Here is a 24,945-nt window from a genome sequence, read left to right on the forward strand (position 1 = left end):
ACATTACATGGTACACTGTTGTAAGCATTACATAGAGACCCTCTTTAGAATCATGACCTTACCGTAACCAAGGCACCGTTTCTCGAAGGTCCTGATACCTTTTTGGGCCGAAAAGCAACTTGTGAACCTGCCATCCACTTCTTTTAAAAAGATGTTCTTTGATTATGTTTTCAAGATAACAAAAAGCAACTCAAAACATCACCAATCTAAGATACAGAGGGAATTACGACTAGACACCCGAAAGTTCTCAGAACCCTATGTGAGGTTACATGGTGAAATCTTTCGTGCAACTTGTCTTGCAAAACTCCATTGCCCAATGTAACATACCGGTACCTTGCAAGGGCCAAAAATGTTGCAAGACCACTTGCAGAAAACGTTGCGGAAAATGCATGTAGAGTCGAGTTTTACTTTCCGCAACGGTTGCAATGAATTTTTTAAGCATTTTGCAGTGTAACATAAATTATGCCCAGCAACTTGTGTCGCACCTCATGTGATCATCGAAGAGAGAAAAGTTGAATGAAAAGTTGCTCAGTATAAGACCCCGATTAAAACATTACCTTGTTTTGTAAGGTGAGAACGTTTGTACAAACGGTGTTGCGAGACAAGTTGCAAGAAAGATTGCACAGTGTAACAGCACCTTAAAGTGCCACTGGGATAAAAAAAATCACTTCCTTTTTTTTCCTTCAGAATTTGAAAGTGTGTTTGCTTAACACCTGACTGGCGAAATTTGTAGCTTTGATTTTTATCCAAAGGCCTTTTACTTTGAATTTCACGGTCCGCCATTGCTCATGTTTAAAACTGACCTATTGGACCTCAGAGGGTTGGAAAGTGACGTCAAAGGCTCACTAGCTTAAAATTTCAGCACATACCGGTAAATGCATTCTTAAACTAGTGAGCCTTTGACGTCATTTTCTCCTCTATCCAGCTCTCTCAAGAACTTTAAGTCAGTAATGGTGGACCATTAAATAGGAAAATTCCAGTTGCTATAAACAGGTGTCTTTTTTAAAATCAATTCTTAACACTGTGGTTGCTTAATGTTTACTTAACATAGTTTTGAAACCACAGACACAGAATGATTCACCTTGTGGTGTGCATGCAAATTACCATGAATCTTATTTTCCACTTGTTTTGGACATGTATGATTCTTTACCCTGCTCTGAGGGGTTTTTTTTTTCCATTTTTCTCCCTCACCAAAAATCAGCGCATACATGTAGCTTTACACTCTATAATAATAATTATATTAAGGTGGTGTGGGAGAATGTACGAAGGTGAGAATGTATTTTAAGGGCCCACTGACGTATTTTTTGGGATGCATTGCTAAGGATGTAATGGTTAAGTAATCTGAGAGAATTTGGCATTATTTTGGTCAGTTTCCAACTTTTGTAAGCCAATGACCCTAAATATGACGTCATCATGCCACGCCCATGGTCACGTGACCAATAAAAGAAAACTTTAAATTTGTCTATGTGCTACGCAATTTGGGTATTTAATCGATGGTTTGATAATTTGTATTCGTTTTTCCATCCAGCTAAGCATGGTTTTCTTTTTATTTTGAAAAATGTTCTTTTTAAAGACAAAAACGATACTGAAATACCCATAACTTTTTCAAAAAAGATGATTTTAAAAAATCAATGCTCAGCTATATTCTGTATTTGGGGGTGAAACGTGCCATGTAGAAAAAAAATTTAATTCAATTTAAAACCGCCGGAAATTTAGCTTTTTTCTCAAACCAGAAGTCAGTTCATTTACGCATGCGCAGTTGATCTGAGAACGAGCGCGAGGAAGGGGGAGGAAAAACCTTCGATGGAAACAACAGTTTGTGCAGTGACTTTTGCTTGTGAGTGGGTTTTCTTGTCAGCTCATGATATGATGACGTCAGTTACCGGAAGTAACATTTCACTTCCTTAGCAACGCGCGAAAAACCGTCTGTGGGCCCTTAAGCCAGTCACTTCTCAGGCACCCCAAGATGCCTCCAGTTGACAAAGGAGTCAAAGAGTTATAGCATAAAATTATTGTGGGGTAGTGTATAGAAATAATGAGACAACTCAAGTAAACCTAACAGAAAAATGAAACTGTTGACCTTGATGATGGTACAATGTAGATGGATGACAGGATCTCACTGAAGGTCGTTCAAACTCACCTATGTAGACAAGCTCACTTCCCAATGTAAACGACTTAACACTTAAGTCTGTGAAGGTTTGCAGCTGTTGACAATATTAAGTCAATGGTTCGTAATGTTCAATTTTTTTTTTTTAATGAGACTGCAAGGTATCTTTTTGCATCAAGTGAATTTCAAACCGATTTTAGCAGAACTTGGAAGTAGATGTGGATCATCAGTATCGAAACTTTACCATATCCCACTTGCCTTCTTGGATGAGTGGATCACCAGGAGTAGGCAAGGCAGCTACACTGTAAGGCTGGTTTGAACATTCCTGCAAGGTTACCAGTTACCATTTCACCAGGGGATGATGCAAATTAAATAATATTTGTTGTTTGAATTCACCGCACCAAGTACGTAATACGAATCAAATCTCGACTGACTCTGACACCACACATCAAGTAGGTGAATAAAATGTTTTACACAATGAATGTCACAGTACGGAGTTTAAGACGTAGGCGAACAGACTGTAGGCGAAACGAACGTAACTCATTTCACTGAATCTTTTTTACAATCAATTCTTCCACACTTCTGCTTGACATGACTTCAACGTTCACCTTCGCTGGCTGGTGTACTGGGCTTCTGGGTTTGTTTAAAAATATGTTAGATATTGTCTCATTATAAGTATTCCACGCTATTCCGATAAAAACCATGTTCAGTATTGTACAAACCAAAAGAAACCACGACAAACGAATCTGCCAGTCGTCTGTGTGCCAAAGGTCCACAACACTGTCCTTAAATACATTGAATCTCGCGGTCGCGTTTGATAAGATATGATCAGGGTTCAACCATACACTTAACGAGCCGAGCCAGGGCGCAAAGTGGTGAATTTGTTCCATATGTGAGGTGGAATCAGGGAAGAAAACCAGTGTGTTTGCTTTTCCGTCTGTCGGCAGCCATATTTATTTTCAAGAGCCGCCTCAGATCTCCGACGGTAAAAAGTCAAAGTGAGTCACAGTGGGGATCGGGAGTGGGCAGAGCTCCTGGGAGTGGGTATGTTGGAAAAAAATTAAAGTAGAACAAAAAATACAGTAAACTCAAAAGTTACAGAGCCCAGTAAGTGCCAGAAAGTGATACTTTCCTTTTTGGCTTCTTTCCTGACTCTTTCGCCGGTTTTTTTGTCGACTTTTAGGCCGACTGCTTTGTTGACTGTTTTGTTGATGTTACTTCAACTAGTTTCCTTTCCTGCGCGGCCGATTACCACAGAGAAACAACAAACATCTTACTAACCTTGGTTTTCTCGGTCCGTACCGTAAAATTACGGATCCTCTTTTTGGGCCATAAATCAATGGAAAAAACTCGGTCCGTAATTTTACAGTACGGACCTCGAACGTATGTAAAAAGCATTGACGTTTCAAATGCTACAACATTCATGTAGCTTAAGGAGCAATATTTGTTATTTATCGGGAAAACGGAATACTATCTTCGAAAATGAACATTTGTTTTTCCGAGTGGCGCCCAACAACAAAGACTATGTCACGCATGCCCAGCACAAGAGACCCAACAAGATACAGCATTTTCTTTGACACGAGGATTACCGCGAAATGAAAGCACAACTTTCTCGCGAATTTTCTATGATAAAAACTTGTTCACAAATCCAAAATCTACGTTAAACAGCACACATCAGGCCTATTCCTGAGTATCTGGCAACAAATTTTTTGCTCTGGCCGCGCTTCAGCCATTCGATAAGGGCCAGTCTCGTGCTTCTCAAGTTGTGCCTCGCTGATGCCCTAAAAGAATTCTGGGTAATTCTGCCATTCCATGACAAGTGAAGACTCCCGATTCTCATTTCATAGTTTTTTTCATAAGTGTCTGGCCACCCAGTCCTACCTGCAAAATACCGCATCGATTGAAGTTTTTAGCTTTCAAAACTTGCCCAAATTGTATCGGTAGGTCCTGCAATTCGTCCACAGAAAGGCCAGAGAGGCAACTTCACTCGCGAACTGCCATGTTTACAACAGCGAATTTTAGGCGTCCCAGTCTGCATGAAACCATCTCTCACCTCTGTTTGGAGAAGACCAGACACACACGGTTCTTACGTTACCTTAATGCCTGTACAATCAACTGAAATGTCAATTCCTGGTAAAAACCAGCATGTTAATTTTTTTGGTAGGCTAGGTATCGGACAGCCAGAACATTTACGCATGCGCTGACGGAATGCTTGAACAAGAGAGATAAATGCAGTACCTCCAGACATGGCGCTGGAGCGTCGTACCAAACGAGTCATACCGGAATTTCGGCCCGTGCGATCGCTTTTGGACGCAGTTGCTGCTTTCTGCTACCGACCTTGCCTCCTGGTACAGCATTGAGGGAGAGATATGTCGGCCCCTAAACCATATGAGACAAATCCCATGCTTACTCACAGCTCCAGACCGCCCTTGTCAATTTAACGCATGAGTTCGATCACTTAAATATACAAGGAAAAAGTCATTTCATCTGTCATATGGTAAGCACTGAAGTCGCAGATTACGAAGTGTGCGCACGCGCCCTCCTAATTAAAGGTAACATACATACATGCATGCATAAACTTTATTGGAGAGAATGAATTATTTTATTATAAAGAGTTTCTGCCATACATTTCCTGTAATTCCATAGCCGCAAAATTACAGAGAGGGTGTGGAGACAAAAAAGCAATATTTAAGAATTCCAAAGAAAGGATACCAATTCTAGTTCATTTCAGTTGTGAACATGAACTTATTTGTTTGGTTTATGAAGGTGAAAGTCTATAAAGTAGAGTCATGTACAGTATATTTTGCTTTGAATTTCCATACAAACCTTTGAATTTCCCGCCATGTTACCCTGATTACCCATATTGAAATCAAGAGCGTGAACTCGTCTGTTCAATTCTCCCCATTGGAAATTCCGGAAACTTCGTTCGCGATTTCCGCGGCTGACTCATGCATAGATATCCCTTCCAATACGTTACCACAGGTATCCCAGATGTGATGATGACACTGAATTGATAGAGAAACAAAATTTCCTTCGAGTAGATAGTACAACCAAAAATGGAAGGCGACAAAGTGCCACCTTAACGGTCCGTTCTTAGGCAATATCGATATCCGCCGGGTGAAGATGTGAAATACTCTCAAACGTCCTCCATTTTTTTATCAAACCGGTTGCCTGTGGTGTTATCTACTCAGTGCATAATTGTCGCAAAACAGCCGTGCGTCGGGAGAGCTGCCAAACTTGCTATATATTTCGTCATTAAACTGCGGAATTCTCACCAGACCGTTTCCTCGCACGGTGCGACGCACAACAAGGGAGCCAATGGAGTGGCTAAAGAAAAGGACGTTGTTTTGGAAGCGCATCAGACAACAAAACGGCAAGTGTTTAGTGTATTATCGAGAATTATATTTAGCGCATTTGAAACCGAAGGAACTGGTGAAAGACTGTTGGGAAGACTCCCGGGGGGGGGGGGGGGGGGTAATTCCTTATAAGAGGCTAATGGGGATGTGCCGCTGGATGGGGTCGCATTTTCACGACTGGGTTGACTATAATGGGGTTACGTTTTTAGTAGAGTTACTAGAATGGGGTCGCACATTTTCGGGATTTCTGGAATAAGAAAATTCTGGTAAGCTGGCCCGGGTTGCTCGAAGGATGGTTAGCGCTAACCAGCGTTAAATACCATGGAAACCTATAGCTTTTGATACCTCCTAACCAATGGTTAGCGCTATCCAGGCTTCGAGCAACCGGTCCCAGGGATTTAAAATTAGGAAGATCCGCCGTTAAAAAATGTTTCGTGCAGTTGTTTTAATATTTAACAGTCGGCTCGGTACGTACGGTACGGTTGTAAATATTTACGGCTAGCAAATGTGCCAGAATGTTTGTACTGTAGGTGAAAAGTAAAGTGTTCTACATTCAATTTAACAAACGTGTCAATTCATTTAGGAATGACCTACTTAAAAGGCTTTATAAGGTAGAGGCATAATCAGAAAGTGACTAAGTTGGCATAGCGAAAATGACATTTGCTCAAAAGTGACTAAGATGGGGTCTATGATTGGCCACAGAATAGACTATAATGGGCCGGGTAGGGGTTCGGAGAGGCCAGAGGCACATACCCAGCAAACATTGACCCAAGTATCTCCCCCCCTCCCCCCCGGGGGAAGACTTCCTAAACTAAAGAAACTTGATTTTTTTTTTAATTTTTTAAATTTATTTCAAAACAAATACTACACTACAAACACTACACTGCACTATATACAATACACTACTTACAATACTTTACTTGCAATGCTCTTCGGTTAGCTACTAACAACACGACTTCGTGTCACAAGCTACTTACAAAATCATCTCACTTAGCTTAACATAACGCATTAATTAATATTTATTTACAGCTGCATTACTCTATAGGTTCTGTTGAATAAAAGATGTCCTTAATGAGATTTAAAATAATAATAATAATAATAATAATAATAATAAATGAATAAATAGGTAATGAGTTTTAGAAATGAAAATAGTAGAAATACGAGAAAGGGTGATAAAAGTGCAACCGAATCAGACCGTGCAAGAAATGAAATTGATTGAAATAAGAGGTTGCCTTTTTTGTTGAAATCAGTGGTAGTGTTTTTGTTTGGAGGCAATCAATTGTTCCGTGAGGGCTTTTTTGCGAAGTAGTAATTTATAGAGCTCGGAATCCAATGATTCCTCATTTAAGAAGCACCTATAGATGAAATATTTTGCCACGAGGAGGGTGAGATTTGTTATAGTTTTGAATTTGCAAGAATTAAAATAACCGTACAGAATTGACACCCTACATAAGTTAAGATTTACTTTAGTCATGATAAACCACCATGTGCGAAAGGATCTCCAGAAACTTTAAACAAAGGAACAGTCTACCAACATATGCTGTTAGGTATGCGTGCTAAGCTTACATAAGTAGCATTTGTTATTGGTACTTATTTTAGCTTTCATAAGTTTATCTTCAGTATAGGCAATGTTATGGTTTATCTTAAACTGAAACATGACAAGCTTGACTTCCTTAGTCGTGTTGAAGGGACATCTGTAAAGTTTTGGGAGATCCAAAGTTTTCACACCCTGCCTTAACATTCCATCCTGTGTGTTAGGGGGTAGGAATTTGCTTTTGACAATAATATTGTGAAGCGATGCTATATTTTTGAGGCTATCGTACCAGTTTGAGGGCCTGATTTGGTTTTCGCAGCCCGAGCGCTAGAATTCTTGTCCTTAATGGGCCCAAAGCATGTGTTAGGCCATAATAATCAATAAAAGTTGTCTTTACTTCATATTTTTGTATAAAGGCGCCATCATCCAAGAGGTCAATCAGTTTTGTAACGCCTTTGTAATGCCATGCTCGGTAGTATACTGTTTTCCCATCGACTTTAATGTTAAAATTATTCCAACCAAGAGAAAATGAGGGGACAGAGAGGGAGGCTCCCGGTCCAGCCCTGGGGATATGTCATGTCCTTGAAAGTTATTTTTAGATGAGCGGAAGTCTGTCTTCCGAGACGTCCGCATTCAGGCCAACCTCGGTCTGATGTTTGAAAGAAAATAAATATTCATCAGCCTTCCACGTGCGCCGCCATTTTCTCTTTTCACTAAGAACCTGTGTGCGAACCAAGACTGCATGCGGACGTCTTGGAAGACAGACTTCCGCTAGAACAATAACTTCCGCTCGTCTAAAAATAACTTTTGTGGACATGACATATCGCGGCCAACGCCCTGAGCCTCCTCTCATTTTCTCTTGTTCCAACTGATTACTTCATTAATGTAGGCGTGTCTTTAGTTACTGTTATATGTAATACGTTTTTGTAGAAAAAAGGCAGCTTACCGAATGGAAGTTCTTCGGATTTATAATTGCAAGATAATAAAAACTTAAAACCACCAATTGCAAGGTGTGCAGTCCAAACGTTTTGAATAATTTTGAATCTTGCCGCCCAAGTCGATTTGAGTGCTTTGTTCATGAAGAGAAATGCTATCATCCTTAACCCTCCGTTTTCTTTCTCGCCAATGGTAGTCGACTTTTTTATCTTGTGGGGTTTTCCATCCCATAGGAAATCAAAAGTGATTGCATCCACCTTTTTGGCGAACCCATCGGGTAAAGACAAGACGGAGGCATTAAAAATGGGCTTGGATAACCCTGGGGTCTTTATGATGTTTATTTTTCCTAAGAGGGTGAGCTTTCTTCTTTTCCAAGAGTTTAGAATGTTTTGTAAATATTTTACTTTGCTTTCAAAATTTAGTCTATCGAAGACATCTTGGTTATAAGAAAAATAAATTTCTAGCGCTTAGATGGAATCCTTTGGCCATCCGGACCCGAACGGAGTATCGCTACGGTCAGCCCAACTGCCTAGCCACATGGCATCCGTCTTTGTTTTGTTTAGTTCCAACCCTGAGCAGTTTTTAAACTGATCTAATATTTCAAGAAAGGAGTTGTCGGAAGTTAGGTCCCTTAAAACCGGGTAGTGTCATCGGCATGTAACGTAATCTTAACTTCTTCATCGCCAATTTTAATTCCTTTGACATTATCATTCGCCAAGATGGCTAGATTTAGTAACTCTATTCCGAGGACGAAAAGCAAGCCGGATAAGGGGACAACCTTGTCGTACCCCACGATTTAACGTGAAAAAAGGTGACAAGAAGCCGTCGTTGATGACGCAACTTGATATATCAGTATGCAATATCCGAACCCATCTTTTAAACTGTTCTTTGATGAAAACGTTTAGTACTTTGACAAGGTAGTCCCATTCGATTGAGTCGAACGCCTTTTTGAAATCAACGAAGACTGCGATACCAGGTAGCTTTTTTGACTTTTTAAAGTCCATAACATCTTTAATTAATCTGACATTTTCACCTATATATATATTTTTTAACGTAACCGGTTTGGTTCTCGCGAATTACTTCAGGAAGGACTTTTTCTAGTCGTTTTTCCAGGGCCTTGGAAGCTATTTTGTAGTCGGGTATTAAGTAAGGAAACTGGACGTAAATTGTTGAGTGTGTAAGTGAGCTTGCCTTTCTTAGAGTAACGATGCCCCTCTTTTGTGTGATCGACAATTCACCTTTGTCGAAGGCATAATTAATGCTCGCTACAACATCTTCAGCAATATTGTTTCAGAAGAATTTATAGAATTCCGGAGTGAAGCCATCTGAACCTAGAGATTTGGGACTTTCCATTTCAGCGAGGGCTTTGCCACATTCTTCTATCGAGATGTGACCTTCGCATATGTTGTCATTTTCCTCACAAAGTTGAGAAATAACGTCATTTTTGAAAAAGACGTCGTACACTGGATTTTCTACATTGTCGTTATTTGATGTATAAAGATTTTAAAAAAAGTTTGCTTGTTCTTTGAGGATAGAATCCGGGTCATTGGCCTCTAGGCCATTCTCCAGTTTGAGTTTCAAGATTCTTTCAGTTTTCTCAGCATGCCTCTTTTCTAAATTTAAAAAATACCTTGTGTTTTTTTCACCGTGTTCAACCCATCTGACCTTGCTTCTTACCATCGCACCTTTGACCTTTTGTTCGGTTATATTCTTTAGCCTTGATCGTGTATTATATATCTCTACACGAAGTAGAGAATTATTGCGGGCATTTTCTAATTGAGCCATAAGATTATTTAACTTTGCTAGTAAAACTTGATATTATATTTTACCATTAGCTACTGTTCCTTGCAAAGACTAGTTTACTTGGAAATCTTCCCTCGCTACTTAACTTACTACGTTACAAATTTTCCAGCAACTAGCACTTTTTATTTTCAGAAGGAATAGGGTTTGAAACTTCACGAACCATCGCAATTCGTAGCTCCGATATAGCTTGCTGTTTTGCTTTGAGCCATTCTCGTCACCAGAGCCTCGGGTCGACCCAAGGCTCTGGGAAAATTCGAACATACGCCGTCGCCGTAGGGTTCTTATAAGAGAGCTTACGAAACGACGACGCCGACGGCAACGACGACGCTACAAAACAATAGGTTTAGTGAGAAAAACAATGGCTCCGCACGCTCTGCACGTGTGTTTTACATTTTGATACATTTCTTTGCCGTCATCTCCTAAATGACGACGTGAAATGACCAAATTCAAGGTTCTGTGGAGAACGTTAGCACATGAAGATGAATTTTTAGTTCTCTCTCTACGCTTCCCACCCACTCGTACCAGTTTAATTCCTAGACAGTTACTACACACTTTTAACGCGAAACGACATGAAATAGTTTCGTAGTGATATGAATAACGCGAACTTGTATTTTTAAACGAAGTCCTCGTAACCGTCGTCGTCCTCGTTTCGTAAGCTCCCTATAACCAAAACCTTACGGCGCCGGCCCACTCCTCGTGCTAACATGAATGCATCAATTAGAGGCGCTTTTGATTGTTCTTCACGAAAACCAGAGCTCTTCTCTCCTCAGTCAATTGAAGAGCTCTGGGGTCGAGATTGGTCATTGCGCGGCCTTCTGTGCGAGAGGTCCTGAGTTCGATCCCCTAGTGACCTCACATCCTTGCTTCGACTTCCGGCCATGGTGTATCTTCATCTTGCTGTAAGAGCACTGATGGAAAGAGGGGGGGGGGGGGGGGGGGGGGTAAAATGAGCGCACCATCGGCATTCTGGGAGAATACCCTCCAGAGGGTAAAGCAACTAAGGTGTACCTTTACCTTAACCTAAAAGAACCAAAAACTCACCATGAAACTCGGCAAAATATTTACAAAAGGAGGGTTCAGTAAAGTGGGCTCTGTATAAAATTAAAGAGCTAACTGGAACTAAAATTAGATAAAAAGGCGAAAAAAAAGATGATTAACTATAAGTAAATTATGGACAGATTGAGAACTTAAGGAAGTTTCTGCCCATCGGAAAATATGTTCTTTCGTGTCAGCTTTTCCGTTTTAGGCAAAGGATCGCTTGAGAAAGATTTTCATCAACACAACCAAGTTTGGTATAAATTTGACCATGTGAATAACGATTTTTATCAAGGGCGGCTTTTATTTCGCTACAGAAGATACATGCTGGTCTATTGTCTCTATCAATATTGATAAAAGAACACATCCACAGCTACGAACAAAAATAACCATATAAAGGCTGTCTGGATAGTTGTGACAGGTATTGCTCCGGAAATCGTGTTTAGTTGATGGCACGTGATTAGGTTACGTTGTTAACGATACGCCGGCGATATTGTTCAAGATTTGCCATGCTGGCAGGGAACAGTTAAACTTCTTTGTTTCGGACTTGCATCTGCACGTTTAACTGAAGGAAGTAAAATCGCAATTGGAAACATAAAATTGGAACAAATCGGTAAGCAAAGATATTTGTACTTTGCCGGAATGTCACGAAACTTGATCGTTTTGGCGCTTGCGCAGGAGGTGGGCTGGTCATTTCGCTTGGCTGTCTCTTGCTTCAAGAATTATTATGACTGTTATCTTTCCATCCTTTTAGTGCGAAATTCGTAAATGGAAAATACGTCAATGCTATCTCTTAATCTAGATTCTTTGGTGATTTAGCGTTGATCCGTAACGCAGACCTCTTTCCGCCTACGTTAGGTTGCATGACATAGCCGCTGCTAGCGATGGAGAGTGAACTGCAAGCCAGAGATCGCATCGGCGTGCAAGATTTCGTTCTTCTTGAGGATTTTCGAAGCGAAGATGCATTTTTGGAAAACTTGAGGAAACGGTACAAATCCGACTTAATTTATGTAAGTACTGGAGAAATGTTTTAACTTTCGCAAACCGACTGTCACTTGAGACCTAATACGAATAAAACTGCTGGCCTCGACAATTAAAATTTAATTAGTCTAATCGCAGGTAAAAGTTTTCGTTTTTGTGAAATTTGAAGTTAATTCTTTGGTTGAAACAAGTTTCAGCATTGTGCCTGAAACCTCGTATGCGGGAATAATATGGTCTGAGCATTCTCTTCTTGGACAGTCTTCCTTCCAAGATGCACTCAAATTTACAGTTCATGGAAATTAATTTAATTAAGACAATGTTCCTATTAGATTCAGTATTCCCTTTTCATTCAACAAAAGACCTCTACAGTGAACGTCTTGAGGCAGTAAAGAAGTAACACTAGTACTAGTGCCTATGTTAGCGTACATTTGGGCATTTTGTTTGTAGAATTGTCACAAGATTCTCTGTCTAAAATCATTAACTGTGGAAGTTGAATGTGAAGGTATTTTTTTTCCTCATATGAAAAATAAAGCTCTGAAATAATGTGTGTTTTTTAGTGATAACTTAATTATTAAAATTCCGTTTTAATTTATTTTTCTCCCATCAAAACAATCTGCAGAGTTTTGTTGTCATTTAAAATATACATTAGTTTGGAAAAAAAGGTGAACTTTTCATTTGTATGACTTTAGTACTCACCATATTTTGTGATAAATATTTTAAACAGACCTACATTGGAACTGTCGTAGTTTCAGTCAATCCTTACAAGAACCTTCCAATTTACAGCCAAAATGTTATTGACAAATATCGAGGAGAAAACTTATACGAACTACCACCTCATATGTGAGTATCTGTGATTATATATATTTATGTAGTACATTGTAATAAGGTCTAATTTTTAAAAGTCAGGAAGTTGAGCTATTTCAATCAATTCATGCACAAAATTATGTACAACCGCAATGATCAAAAATTAATAAAGGGATTGAAACCTATATCTAAAAATGAAGATTTCCTTTATGGTCAAAACATATTGTTTTAATCTTAATCGAGAAGGTAATTCTGTAGTCTGGTATTTTGTTCTAAAGTTCTTGATTTAGTGGATAAGGAATTTGAAAAATTCTATGCAAATAATGTTTACATGCAAGCACAACCTTAATTTACGTTGTTTCTATACGTTTTTGTTTCGGTTGGTTTCTCTGTATTAAGTGCCGTCACCTACAACAAATTTGCCCAGTTATACACTCACAGCAGTTCATAAACATTTAGATAATAAATAAAAGGAGCAAAAATACTTGCTAAAGAGACTATGTACAGTTACCAAAAATTTTTGTCATTATTGTATCAATTTGTGATATGGGCACTGCCGGTTCCTATATGCTCTGAAAATTTTAAGTACTAAATACAATATGAGCGACTGAATTGTATCGGATGTACAATGTCGAGCTGAAGGCGAGACATTTTATATCCAATACAATACAGTCGCGAATATTGTATTGTGCTTATGAAATGTCAGCATAAAGTGTTAATGTCCACTAGGCATTTTTGGTGATTCAAGACATTTTAACCGTGAAAATTGAAAGAAACATTTATGTAAAAATGAAGAGAAAGCTGTATCAGAAATACAGATATTGATTAATAAAACATTTCTTTTGTTTTCCCATCATGAATTATTATTGAGTTTTATGAGTGACTTTAGCCCTTTAGCTACAAAACTAGTCATTGAAAAAAAAAGTTATTTCACTTTTCTTTCTTTTTTTTTTAAGCTATGCCATTTCAGATACTGCTTACCGTTCTATGAAAGAGGAGAGAATTGATCAATGTGTGTTGATCTCTGGGGAAAGTGGATCTGGAAAAACAGGTAGATACCAGTTTGAAACCCTCACCCCTTAATTATTGTTATTTTCCTCACTAAAAAAATTAAGTAGTATATTTCCTTTATAGTCAAGGGAAGTGTAATTTGATAGTGAAAGTGATCTCCACACTTCAGCAGTCGCAAAACGATTATAGGCTTGAGCAAGTCTTGAAGCTATGACTATGGAATAGCACTATCCAAGCTGTCAAGCCATCAGTGGAAGCTGGTCATTTGTGAGTTTGAAAGTATCCCATATGAGATGAATATGAATAAAATGGTATTGAAATACACAAGAGTCTTTTTATACTGTAGATTGATTGTAACAGTTGAAAGAGCAACTTTTTCTGGCTTCAGAAGTTGTTCTCTCAACTGCAATGATCAGTCTAGCTAAGAGTTGTCACATATACACAGTTATAAAAAGGTTATGATTTTCAATCATATATTTCACTATCAAATTGTAATTTATTTACAGAGGCCTCGAAGAAGATCTTGGAATACCTAGCAGCGATAAGCACCCACTCAGGTGATGTGGAACGAATCAAAGACAGACTCCTCGAAAGTAACCCTGTTTTGGAGGTAAAGCATGTTTTATAGCAGAACCCTTAGTTTTTTCAAATTTCAAACTGTCTGTAAATAAAGAGCTAAAAAATCTCAATCATTTATCTGCTTCAAGGTTGAAAGTTCACATAAATATTTCAAAAGCAATGTTTTTATGATTGATTGAAAGAAGGAAAAAAGTGGAACCATACCTTCCTTCCAGTACCGAGTTGAATGAGTCTTGATCATTAGTACTTTTACTGGTATCTCCTATAAGTATTGAATCAAAGTTTTGTTTCAAAGGCCTTTGGCAATGCAAGGACCAATCGTAATGATAACTCAAGTCGTTTTGGCAAGTACATGGACATCCAGTTTGATTTCAAGGTGAGTCATCTTGCAAATATAATAGGCCAAGAAAATTAACATTAAGTAATGGTCCGGCTAAGAAGCAGGCAGAAAACAATAGCCCTCGGCAATAGGGTCAATAATTTTGTGGTGCTAATTGGCGCATAGAGCAAAAGCCAAATTTCACCAAGATACAGATAATAGGGGTAGGGAAAAGACAAGGCCTAAAAATGAGGTTTTTTTAAAATTTGTTCTTAGTTTTTTCGGTTTTTTTTGGTATTAGCCAATGAGATGAGCCGATTTAAATGGAATTAACAATTAACTGTTCGCACCTTTTTAATGAGTTTTGCCGTACTCCTGCCTACCTTTTAGCTGGTCCATTACTTAAACAATTAAATTATTTGTAATGATAATTATTCCTAAAACTCTTTCAGTGCACTTTTAAACAGTGGCAAATGGGTAAAGACTTGTAATTCAAGTCCCTATCTGACCAAGAACTGTCAGTGTAATTCCTGGGTTAACTTTGCACTATAACTAACTTTCTTACATGTATAAATAGCCAACAGTTTTTCCTCTCATGTCAGTTGCAGTTTTGAAATAAGAGCATGTCAAGTCACGCCTGACCTAAAACAGTACGTTGAAAAGAAACAAAACATTATGAGTTGGGGTTTCATGCAAAATAATTGAACAGTAATAACTGCCATCATTTTGGTTTATGATAAGAAACAGTAACTGTTTCCCTTTAATTTTTCATGCAGTGTGCAAAAGATCTATGCTTATCTTGCATTTGATTGGAAACATTGAAAGACACTAAATATGAAAACTTTATTTTTTTCAGGGCTCCCCTGTTGGTGGGCATATCATCAACTATTTGTTGGAAAAATCCAGAGTTGTTCATCAGGCCAAAGGTGATTTTATTGTGCTGGAGTTGATCTAAATTTCAGTTAATAAACAACTGCAGATTGAGCGGAGTGGAGATCGATAGGCTCAATTTCCAGCGGTCTTGAGAGTCCTAGTTGTTATCCTCCTCCCAAGGAATGCAGACTCACACAAGACTGGAAATCAAGGCTATAATTGGGGAAGGATAGCCACGAAAGCCAAGGGGCTTCCACTTGATCTGGCAGCTGTCAAGAAGATATTTAATCCCATGGCTCACAATCTCTTGCAGATCACCACAGCCTTAATCCCAGCAGTGGGTAGTTAATAACCCACGGCAGGCACCCAATGCATTAGCAGTGGGAGAAGAGAAAGGCAAGGGGGAAAAAAACAACAACAACTACAATGTTCAACAGATAAACGAAGTGGAAAAAACCCAAATAAAATACCAGGCTGACATGCGATGATCACAAATTTTGTCAAGAACTCCTATTCAATTCCCTTCAGTTGGTGATTGTGCAGCTTTCTTTCTTGTGGACTTTGTTAAATTTCATTAACTGCCTTAGTGCAGAATTAAGGATTTAATGTTATCCAAAAAAAGTCATTGTAACAGTTTATGGTTTTGAGATTTTCAAAAATAGTCTCAGTTCATATGTACCGGTAGCAGGGCATTGAATTGAGGATGAGGGTTAAAGTTAGTTGATGTTGAATATTGTAAGAACATTTTGGATGGCAGTTGCAATCTCTTTGAATATTTAAAACTATCTTCACAAAAATTTGACCCAAGAGGTTGTGCCTTTTGCCAAGGAGTCAGTTTCAACTGTTGTTTCTGTCTGAGTTTTGTGACGTAAACTCACCCAATTTTAATCTGATTTTTAGGTGAAAGGAATTTTCACATTTTCTACCAGCTGTTGCAAGGTGGAAGTCATGAATTGCTGGAGAGTCTTGATTTAGAGCGTGACCCTTCCGCATATTTTTATCTAAATCAGGTATGGTTCTTTTGAGCACATACCACTGGAGACTCCATTTGTTTTTATATGTAATCACATGGTTTCGAGTACAATTTGGAATAAATAAGCACAAATAAGTAAGTTTTTTCAAAGACAAACAAAATTGCTTGGGCAAGTACAGGTGTACAATAAGCACTTATTAATAATGACTGCATAGTCCCAAGGGAAACAGTGAGTTCTGTTTCCCTGAGACCCTCAATTTTGCTGAGGAGAAAATTGAGGGATGATTGGAAAAAAAACTCACTGTTTCCAGTGGGATCAGTCATTGTGTTTTGTTATACTCCACAACTTTTATAAATGAAACTAATTTAAGGAGGCTTCCTACAATAAATTTAGCCTATACCATTAAACTTTAGACGGCCACAGTTCTTATATGCAAGCACCTACAGCTTTGAAACTTTAACCACGTACTAGAGGAAGTTTGAAGTTTGTAAAAATGTACTTGATATGGCGTTCTAGGTTACCATGGCAACGAAACAGGGACGTCATGGTTTTTGATTAGCAGCAATTTTACGCTTTATTCGAGCTAAACTTTTGAAGTGATACGAAGGGGACCAATCCTGAGATGTTTGTCTAACGTTTGACGAAGTTTGAAGAAAATCGTAAAAGCCGATTTTAAGTTATTCGAGAGAGAAGTTTTTACGCCTAAAATACTCAATTTGTCGTTACTCGTACAATAACTTTCAAAAGAAGCGCTGTTTTTGACATATAGAAGAATCACTTGTCATGTAAGTCTTTTAGTCTCCGTGAAATTTCATGATATAAACTGTTTTTGATGTCCGTTGACAAACTTCAACGGAAAGCATTATATTTTGCAGAATTTCGTCAAACTTCGTTCTCAGAACGTCTGGCGGTCTAGCTGAAAAACTGGTCAATTAATTTATTTTAAAATCCTGTATTCTGTATTTAAGCATATTTCCAAATAACTTGCCAAGCGCCGACAGAATTGAAGCTTTTTGAGACACTGAAAAAAAAAATCCAAAGTTCGGTATATTCTTTGAATCTCCGCTCACGTTTCTACACTCTCTTTGTTTACACCACTCGAGCTGGCTCTTCCACATTCCAGCATGCAAAACTGGTTCCACTAATGAGTCCCAAGTATCACTTTGGTCACGCTCGCGTGGTAATGTTGTAGTACAATTTGTTCCTTTGGTACAATTTTTTCTGAACTGGTACAATTTTAATTGTACTGTTTTATTTTTATCATACTGTCTAAAAAAGGGATTTTCCTTTTTTTGGGGTGTAGTTAAAAAACAGGGGCGTGGTTTTTAGGGGGTCTAAAAAAGAACACCTTATTTCTTTCTTTTCTTCTACTTTCCTACCCCTCCCTCATCTTCCCCATCACCTCTATCCCCCCTTATTTTCCAGGTGGCCCCCCTCCTTGCATACCCTTATGCCCACTCCCTCTTTGACAGACTTTACACAGTATACTCAAGACTTTCTTTTTTACTCACCCGAACTTGAACTTGAACTCCCTACCTCTGGATCTGACCACACAAGCAGATCATGCAAACTTACCATGATAATTTATAATTAAATATTTTAATATTCATCCCAGGCCACTCTAGGTCCAAACTTAGATTTATTCACATTTAGACTTTGGCAGTTTCGTTGGAAGAAAACAGCTCGACAATGCAGTGTGTATCACACGAAATATTTTATCAAAGATTAGATGACTTTAAGCAAAAGCAGAAGCGAAATACATCACAACTAACCATGTTTATCGAAGATCAATTTTACAATGAAGCAATGGAATACTTGAAAATTCAAAGGGAAAAATCGAGTAGTGATTTTAGAGAAACGGAAGGCAAACTATCTCAGTCACAACTAAAGACATTGCAAAGAAAGAAATGGACATACATTTGTACTGTTGTATTAAGTCTCGTTCTTCGAAAGATGCTGCATAGGGGAAACAATAGTGGTTAGCTGTTGCGGGGTATTCTGAAGTTGCTCTGAAAACTGCAAACACCTGACAGAAAAACTGTTATCCCAAAGAGTAAACTCTACGACACTTTTAGTCTTAGCACACCAAAGAACAGCACATAGAGGACGTCAAATCACAAGTAAATGGGAGAATGACAACTATTCAGAAGTAAGCGTACATGTACGACTTGCAAAGTTGCTCGTAAGTTTATGTCCATTGCACAAACAGCAGAAGACTATCACTAGCAAACAAGAAAGCACGCACAAAAACAACGGAAATTTAAGATTTCGGACATGGTGGTAATAAAAATAAACAAAGTAGACAAGATCACCCTTTTCACCCCAATATGCTCTTGGGTCAAATCATTGAAATTGAAGAGAGTGGATACGTAAGAATTGTGACAGAGTATGGCAAAGTTAACACACTGATCACACCCTTGCGATTCTATCCTTGTATTGCCACTAATGTGAAACTAGATTTCTCTACCAAAACATCTTTTACAGCAGCATGCAAAAAAGCAAGTGGGCTATAGATGAAAAGCTGCTGATTGGTGCTATGTTTCCCCTATACTGCTCCTTGAGATATTTTGATATGGAAAAACAAAACAAATTGCTAAAAGACACTAATCTCAAAATTTTTATTAATTTAATGACAAATAGCAAAATTAAAATTAATTGTAAGATTTCTGCACTTTGTTTCTTGTCTTATTGAAACAGTGACATAATTCATATAATATTGCTGTTATAGTCTGCAAACTGAATTGTACACACAACATGATAAAACTAATCCAAACCAACAACAGGACTGGTACACTCATGGTAACTTGATAAGCCAAAAAGCAATCCTTAGCCCTTGTCGCCACATAATGCACACTAAATGAATAGGCTTTAAAATAAATTCTTAATGTTTATGTTTAGTACATCATGACTGTAAATAAAAGCTAACCATTCTAGAACAAGTGTTTAGGCTTAAATTGTGTAAATTAGTGCTTAAAACCACTCATGTTATTCTTGGTCAAACCAGACTGTCAGGGCCGTAGCCAGTATGAGGCAAACCGAGGCACTTGCCTCAGTCATTTTTTGGTGATTTTTTTTAATAAAGCATGATTCCAGTGTTGCCTTCAAAATGTACTCATCATAAACACCTAGATACCTACGAAGAGAATTTAACCATTGACATTGCCTCAGTCATAACATTTTTCTGGCTACGGCCCTGACTGTTAAGTATTTCCAACAAGTCTTGCTATTTCTGTCCTGCTCTGAATGCTCAGCAAACCTTATTTCAGTAACCTCTTGAATTGAGTAAATGAATGGCAAACAGCTGTTATCAATGAAGTGTTCTTTGTGTTCAACAAACATTAAACTATTTTCACTGTTTTTGCACCAGTACAATTAAAATTGTACCAGTTCAAACTATTTTGTACCAGTTCAATATATTCTGTACCAGTTCAAAAACAAATTGTACCAAAGTGCAAATTGAACTACAACAGTAACGCGTCGTGTTGGAAGAAAAAAATGGTTTTCCGAGGAGAAAGCAGGAAGAGTAAGGCTGAGGCTTTCAAACGCAACAATTTTCAGGCTAAACAAGTGAAAAGTGATAAGCAATAACTTTATTATAAATGACATCTAGGTCATTTGAAGAAGGAGTCCATAGGCCTTGTTAGGTTAAGGGAAAGCAAAGGGCTGTTGAACTATAGTAGTAAAGTAATGAAAAGACGTCATAGAACGCCAAAAAACAAAAAAATTTGCTTTAGCAGTTAAGAATTATCATAAACAAACATCGAAAATAAAAAAACAATTGTGCAATATCCTGAATAAATTCTCCATTTCAAATAACTTTTCTATGTACGCTCCATGATTTTTGCTCCGTTTGAGCCAAAACCAGAACCCTTCTTTCTCTGTTTTCCAACACAACGTGTTACCACGCGAGCGTGACCAAAGTGATACTTGGGACTCATTAGTAGAACCATTTTTGCATGCTCGAATGTGGAAGAGCCAGCTCGAGTGGTGTAAACAAAGAGAGTGTAGAAGCATGAGCGGAGATTCAAAGAATAAATGTTTACCGAACTTTGGATTTTTTTTTTCAGTGTCTTAAAAAGCTTCAATTCTGTCGGCGCTTGGCAAGTTATTTGCAAATATGCTTAATTACAGGATTTAAAAAAAAAATCATCGTCCAGTTTTTCAGCTAGACCGCCTGACGTTCTGGGAACGAAGTTTGATGAAATTCCGCTTTCCGTTGAAGTTGATCAACGGACATCAAAAGCACGATTTTCTTGAAACTTCGTCAAACGTAAAACAAACAACTCAGGATTAGTACCCTGCGTATCATTTCAAAAGTTTAGCTCGAATAAAGCGTAAAATTGCTGCTAATCAAAAACCATGACGTCACTGTTTCGTTGCCATGGTAACCTAGAACACCATATAAAGTACATTTTTACAAACTTCAAACTTCCTCTAGTACGTGCTTAAAGTTTCAAAGCTGTAGGTGCTTGCATAGAAGAACTGTGGCCGTCTAAAGTCTAATGGTATAGGCTAAATTTATTGTAGGAAGCCTCCTTAAAATACAAGTATAAATCCTTACTAGTTTTAATTATAAGTCAAATATCTCAAATACAAATGAGTAACAATAATTTCCTCCAATAATTACTTTCAACTCTTGTCTCGTATTAGTTGCTGTATTTCTTCCTCACTTTGTACTTGAAATGGGCTATGACTTGAAAAAAATTTGAAAATTATTCATATTTCTGAATTTGATTGGAAATTGCGGTAGACACGCTCACAAATTTGTCTGCTTTCAAGACACAGGTCCTGATTACGTTCAAGTCCAAGATTTACTTAAGCTGTTGTTTCCCTAGGGAGTTAGTGAGTTTTGTTTCCCCTAGAGATTGAGTATATCAATATTAAAAACAAATTGCGATTTTGAGATGGCAATACCACATTATATTGACGGCTAGTTGGGAGAAAATATATTCCATATTGGGTGGAGTCGCGTAGCGACGGAGCCCAATACAGAATATATTTTCTCCCAACGCCGTCAATATAATGTGGTATTGCGGTCTCAAAATCGCAATTAGTTTTGTATTGCGATCCACCATTTCTAAGGATAAATAAAACTGTAATCTATATAATCAACCCGCGCCTGATCGAAATTTCAATTCTTTCTACCTGGGAAACGTATTTGTTTGCATACGTCAGCAACCCAATTCAGTGCAACAACATCAATTTCAACATTAGAATCAATTAATCACAGGCCGCAAAAGTGAGACGGCAATACCACGAAATATTGACGGCTCGCGCATAGGCAAAACTATAAGAAGATTGCGATACTATTTGTAGTCTTTGAAAAAAATTGTAACAAGTGCTTGTTTATTCAAAGTTACACTAGAAAAATTATGTGACTGTTATTATATAATATTAACAATAGACATGAAAAAATATCAGTTAATCCAGACCTGTTGTTACTGAAGCAGAAGCAACACATGTATGTGACATAATCACACAAAAATTGCACCATCCAGGGCTAGCATTTGATTAGCTATCTCTTACTTGTGGTGCTTATAAGTTTGGTAAATGATATTGTACAGCATGATATCATTAATTTTGTTATTTCAGGGTGGCAATACTCATGTAGAGACTTTGAATGACATTGCAAACTTTAACCATGTAAAGAAAGCTCTAACAACTATTGAGTTTACTGAAGAAGAACAGAATGCCTTGTTTGCTATCATCGCCTCTGTTGTCCATCTGGGAACAGTGCACTTTCTGGAGCCAGAAGTTGAACATGGAGAAGTTAAACTGCAAAATGGAAGACCAGTTAATGTTGTATCCAAGGTACTGGATTTCAATCAATCTTGAAAATGAAGGGCTGTATCATAATATGGATGGACCTGATTGTTTTACTTTATTAAAAGGGCTAATTGTCACACTAATTAATGATGTAATTTCATGACACCCAAAATACCCAAAAAGTTGAATGAAATATTATTGTAATAATTAACCACTTCAAACTGTTGAACAACATAAAAGAAATACAGCAAAAGGAACTTAGAGAAGCATGGATGGACATAAATATGTACAAGATTGAAACGGATTACATTTGGGTAATCTTGAAAAACGTCAGCCTGACACTGTCTTTGCTGATAATCATCTTGTTTGTGATGTAACAATAATTTTATCAGTAAAGGAATTCCACATTACCATTTCCCCTAAATACCTTAAAATAACGTGACATATAGCGCCGAGTCTTGGAATTGAACCCGTGACAAATTGGTGGGAGGCGAGTGCTCTCACCACTGCGCCATCCCTGCACCAAGTTGTGATTCTTTGGTTTTTTTGGTATTATCAGCTTCTTGGCTGTCCAGAAGAGTACCTTGAGAAAGCTCTAACAAGTCGAACTGTGGAGACTAGAGGAGACAAGGTAAGGAAAATTAACTTGCAAGCGCACAGTGAAATTTCGGTAAGGAAGAAGTTTATAAAGTGACGCAATAATAACTGTATTTCCATGTGTTTTGGTTATGGTATTTAGGTGCGCAAACCATTGACCAGCGAGCAAGCTTTTTATGCCCGGGATGCACTGGCAAAGGCAATCTATGAAAGAATGTTCACTTGGCTGGTAAACAGAATAAATACTTCACTTGTGAATGAGGTATGGCATCACAACATTCAGCGTAAAATGCAAGATATAAATTATGATTAACCCATTAACTCCTGAACCACGCCTCACTGACAAGTAAAATTGTCTGGTGGTGTCTGGTTTAAGGTTCCTTGTGCCAAAATTGGCATTTAATTCATTTCTTTAGACAAGGAGATTTTCCTTAAGAGAATATGTGTTGTACTTTTTTCTCTTAATTAATCAACACTCTAAAGCAATGAAATTTAGCTCTATAATATAGATTTTATTGTTCATACATGCTGTAGGTAACTGTATCAATTTTGAAAGACATCTCTTTTTTTTGTAGACCTACAGAGGGAAGAAAACACTCATGGGTCTACTGGACATCTATGGATTTGAGATTTTTGAAACAAACAGGTATCTGTACATGTTAAACCATATGATTTTCTGTTGACTTTAAATAGATTTGCTAATTAAATCAAATGCAGTTACTACCGTTATGTTGATGTGTTGCTTTTTCCTGAATTGAAATGTTTATAAATTCAGTTTTGAGCAGTTTTGCATCAATTACTGCAATGAAAAGCTGCAGCAACTGTTCATTGAGCTGACATTGAAGGAAGAACAGGAAGAGTACAGAAAGGAAGGAATAAAGGTAACATTATTATTGTAATATCTTAATTTAAGCTGAACTCTTCTGTTATCATTCTGTAACAAACTCTTTAATATTAAATAATATTAAAGAATTTACTATTAAATTATACTGTAATAACACAAGGAGAAATGGCTACACGTGGGGAGAACTGCAATGATTGGCCGGGCCCAGGACCGTGATGACTAGAGAGTGCTTATTGGTGGCCTTTGCCTGGCAGTGATGACAAATATTACATGAATAAATTTTATTCATGAATGTAAGTACCTTTAACCCATTGACCCCTGGGAGTGAGACTTAACAGATTTTACTCTGTCTCTGACGCCATATGATTTTACTCGTCAACTGGGGGGTGTTCTAGGACGTTTGAGGTGTCACTGAGTTAACCCATTGACCCCTGGGAGTGAGACTTAACAGATTTTACTCTGTCTCTGACGCCATATGATTTTACTTGTCAACTGGGGGGTGTCCTAAGGCGTTTGAGGTGTCACTAAGTTAACCCATTGACCCCTGGGAGTGAGACTTAACAGATTTTACTCTGTCTAACGCCAGACTATTTTACTCGTCAACTGGGGGTGTCCTAGGGCATTTTAGGTGTCAATGGGTTAATTATTGATAAAATGGTCACATCAAGGAAACTCAATAATTATGAAGCATCTCTTAATTACAGTGGGAGAAAGTTGATTTCTTTGACAACAAGGTCATCTGTGACTTGATTGAGGCCAGACATCAAGGCGTCATTGCATTGTTGGTGAGTAATTAACTAAAGAAAACAATTTTTAACTTTTTGATCAAACGCAACAGGTTAAACTTTGGTTTACCGTAAGTGTGTTGTCTTGACATGCTAACGCAGCCCATAATTTGTTGGTGTAGAGGACATCCAGCTGGCTTTATTTTTTATTACTTATAGCAATATTGCATTGAGAAGCCTAAAAAATTCAGGACTTCGACATTGTTTGAACCTGTGACCTTGCAATACCGGTGCGACACTCTAACCAGCTGAGCCATGAAGCCTCTGACGTTGGGAGCTGGTCATTTCAGTTGCGCTGCGTCCAAACTGCACTATGACTTCTTGCTTCAGTTTTCAGCAATCCAGAAGTCTACCACGCTGTGGCTAATCTTGCCATTCTGGTTTCTTAACCAGTAGAATGTAGGAGGACTATAATGGGATCTGCTGGGTTTACGTATCAGAAATGTACGTGCATTTACCCTCATGAAATAAAGATCTTCTCCTTGTTTTTTCTTTCTTATTACCCACTGGAAAAGTCGGTTATTTAAAGGGATGTGTAATAAAAAAGATGCACAATCAAAATTTCATCATTATTAATTTCGTTTTATTCTCACCACTCACCAATCTGATCAAAAGGATGAGGAGTGCCTTCGACCTGGAGA

The 24,945-nt window shown here is 38.0% G+C and overlaps 1 protein-coding gene across 1 annotated transcript in view; it reads left to right on the forward strand.

Annotated features, from left to right (window-relative positions):
- The first annotated feature begins 11,427 nt into the window (after window positions 1–11,427).
- Window positions 11,428–24,945, forward strand: part of LOC138047070 (unconventional myosin-Ic-like) — a 37,000-nt gene continuing 23,482 nt past the window's right edge. Inside the window, exons 1-14 of the mRNA XM_068893764.1 lie at window positions 11,428–11,781; window positions 12,477–12,592; window positions 13,513–13,607; window positions 14,074–14,177; window positions 14,442–14,522; window positions 15,322–15,391; window positions 16,239–16,348; window positions 21,905–22,123; window positions 22,638–22,709; window positions 22,818–22,937; window positions 23,251–23,321; window positions 23,451–23,556; window positions 24,224–24,304; window positions 24,920–24,945. The exon at window positions 24,920–24,945 is cut by the window's right edge and continues 66 nt beyond it. Of these exons, the coding sequence (XP_068749865.1) occupies window positions 11,656–11,781; window positions 12,477–12,592; window positions 13,513–13,607; window positions 14,074–14,177; window positions 14,442–14,522; window positions 15,322–15,391; window positions 16,239–16,348; window positions 21,905–22,123; window positions 22,638–22,709; window positions 22,818–22,937; window positions 23,251–23,321; window positions 23,451–23,556; window positions 24,224–24,304; window positions 24,920–24,945 (1,397 nt within the window). The 5' untranslated portion in view covers window positions 11,428–11,655. The remainder of the gene's footprint in view (window positions 11,782–12,476; window positions 12,593–13,512; window positions 13,608–14,073; window positions 14,178–14,441; window positions 14,523–15,321; window positions 15,392–16,238; window positions 16,349–21,904; window positions 22,124–22,637; window positions 22,710–22,817; window positions 22,938–23,250; window positions 23,322–23,450; window positions 23,557–24,223; window positions 24,305–24,919) is intronic.

This window comes from Montipora capricornis, chromosome 4, assembly GCF_036669925.1.
Source record: "Montipora capricornis isolate CH-2021 chromosome 4, ASM3666992v2, whole genome shotgun sequence".
Lineage (NCBI taxonomy): Eukaryota > Metazoa > Cnidaria > Anthozoa > Scleractinia > Acroporidae > Montipora > Montipora capricornis.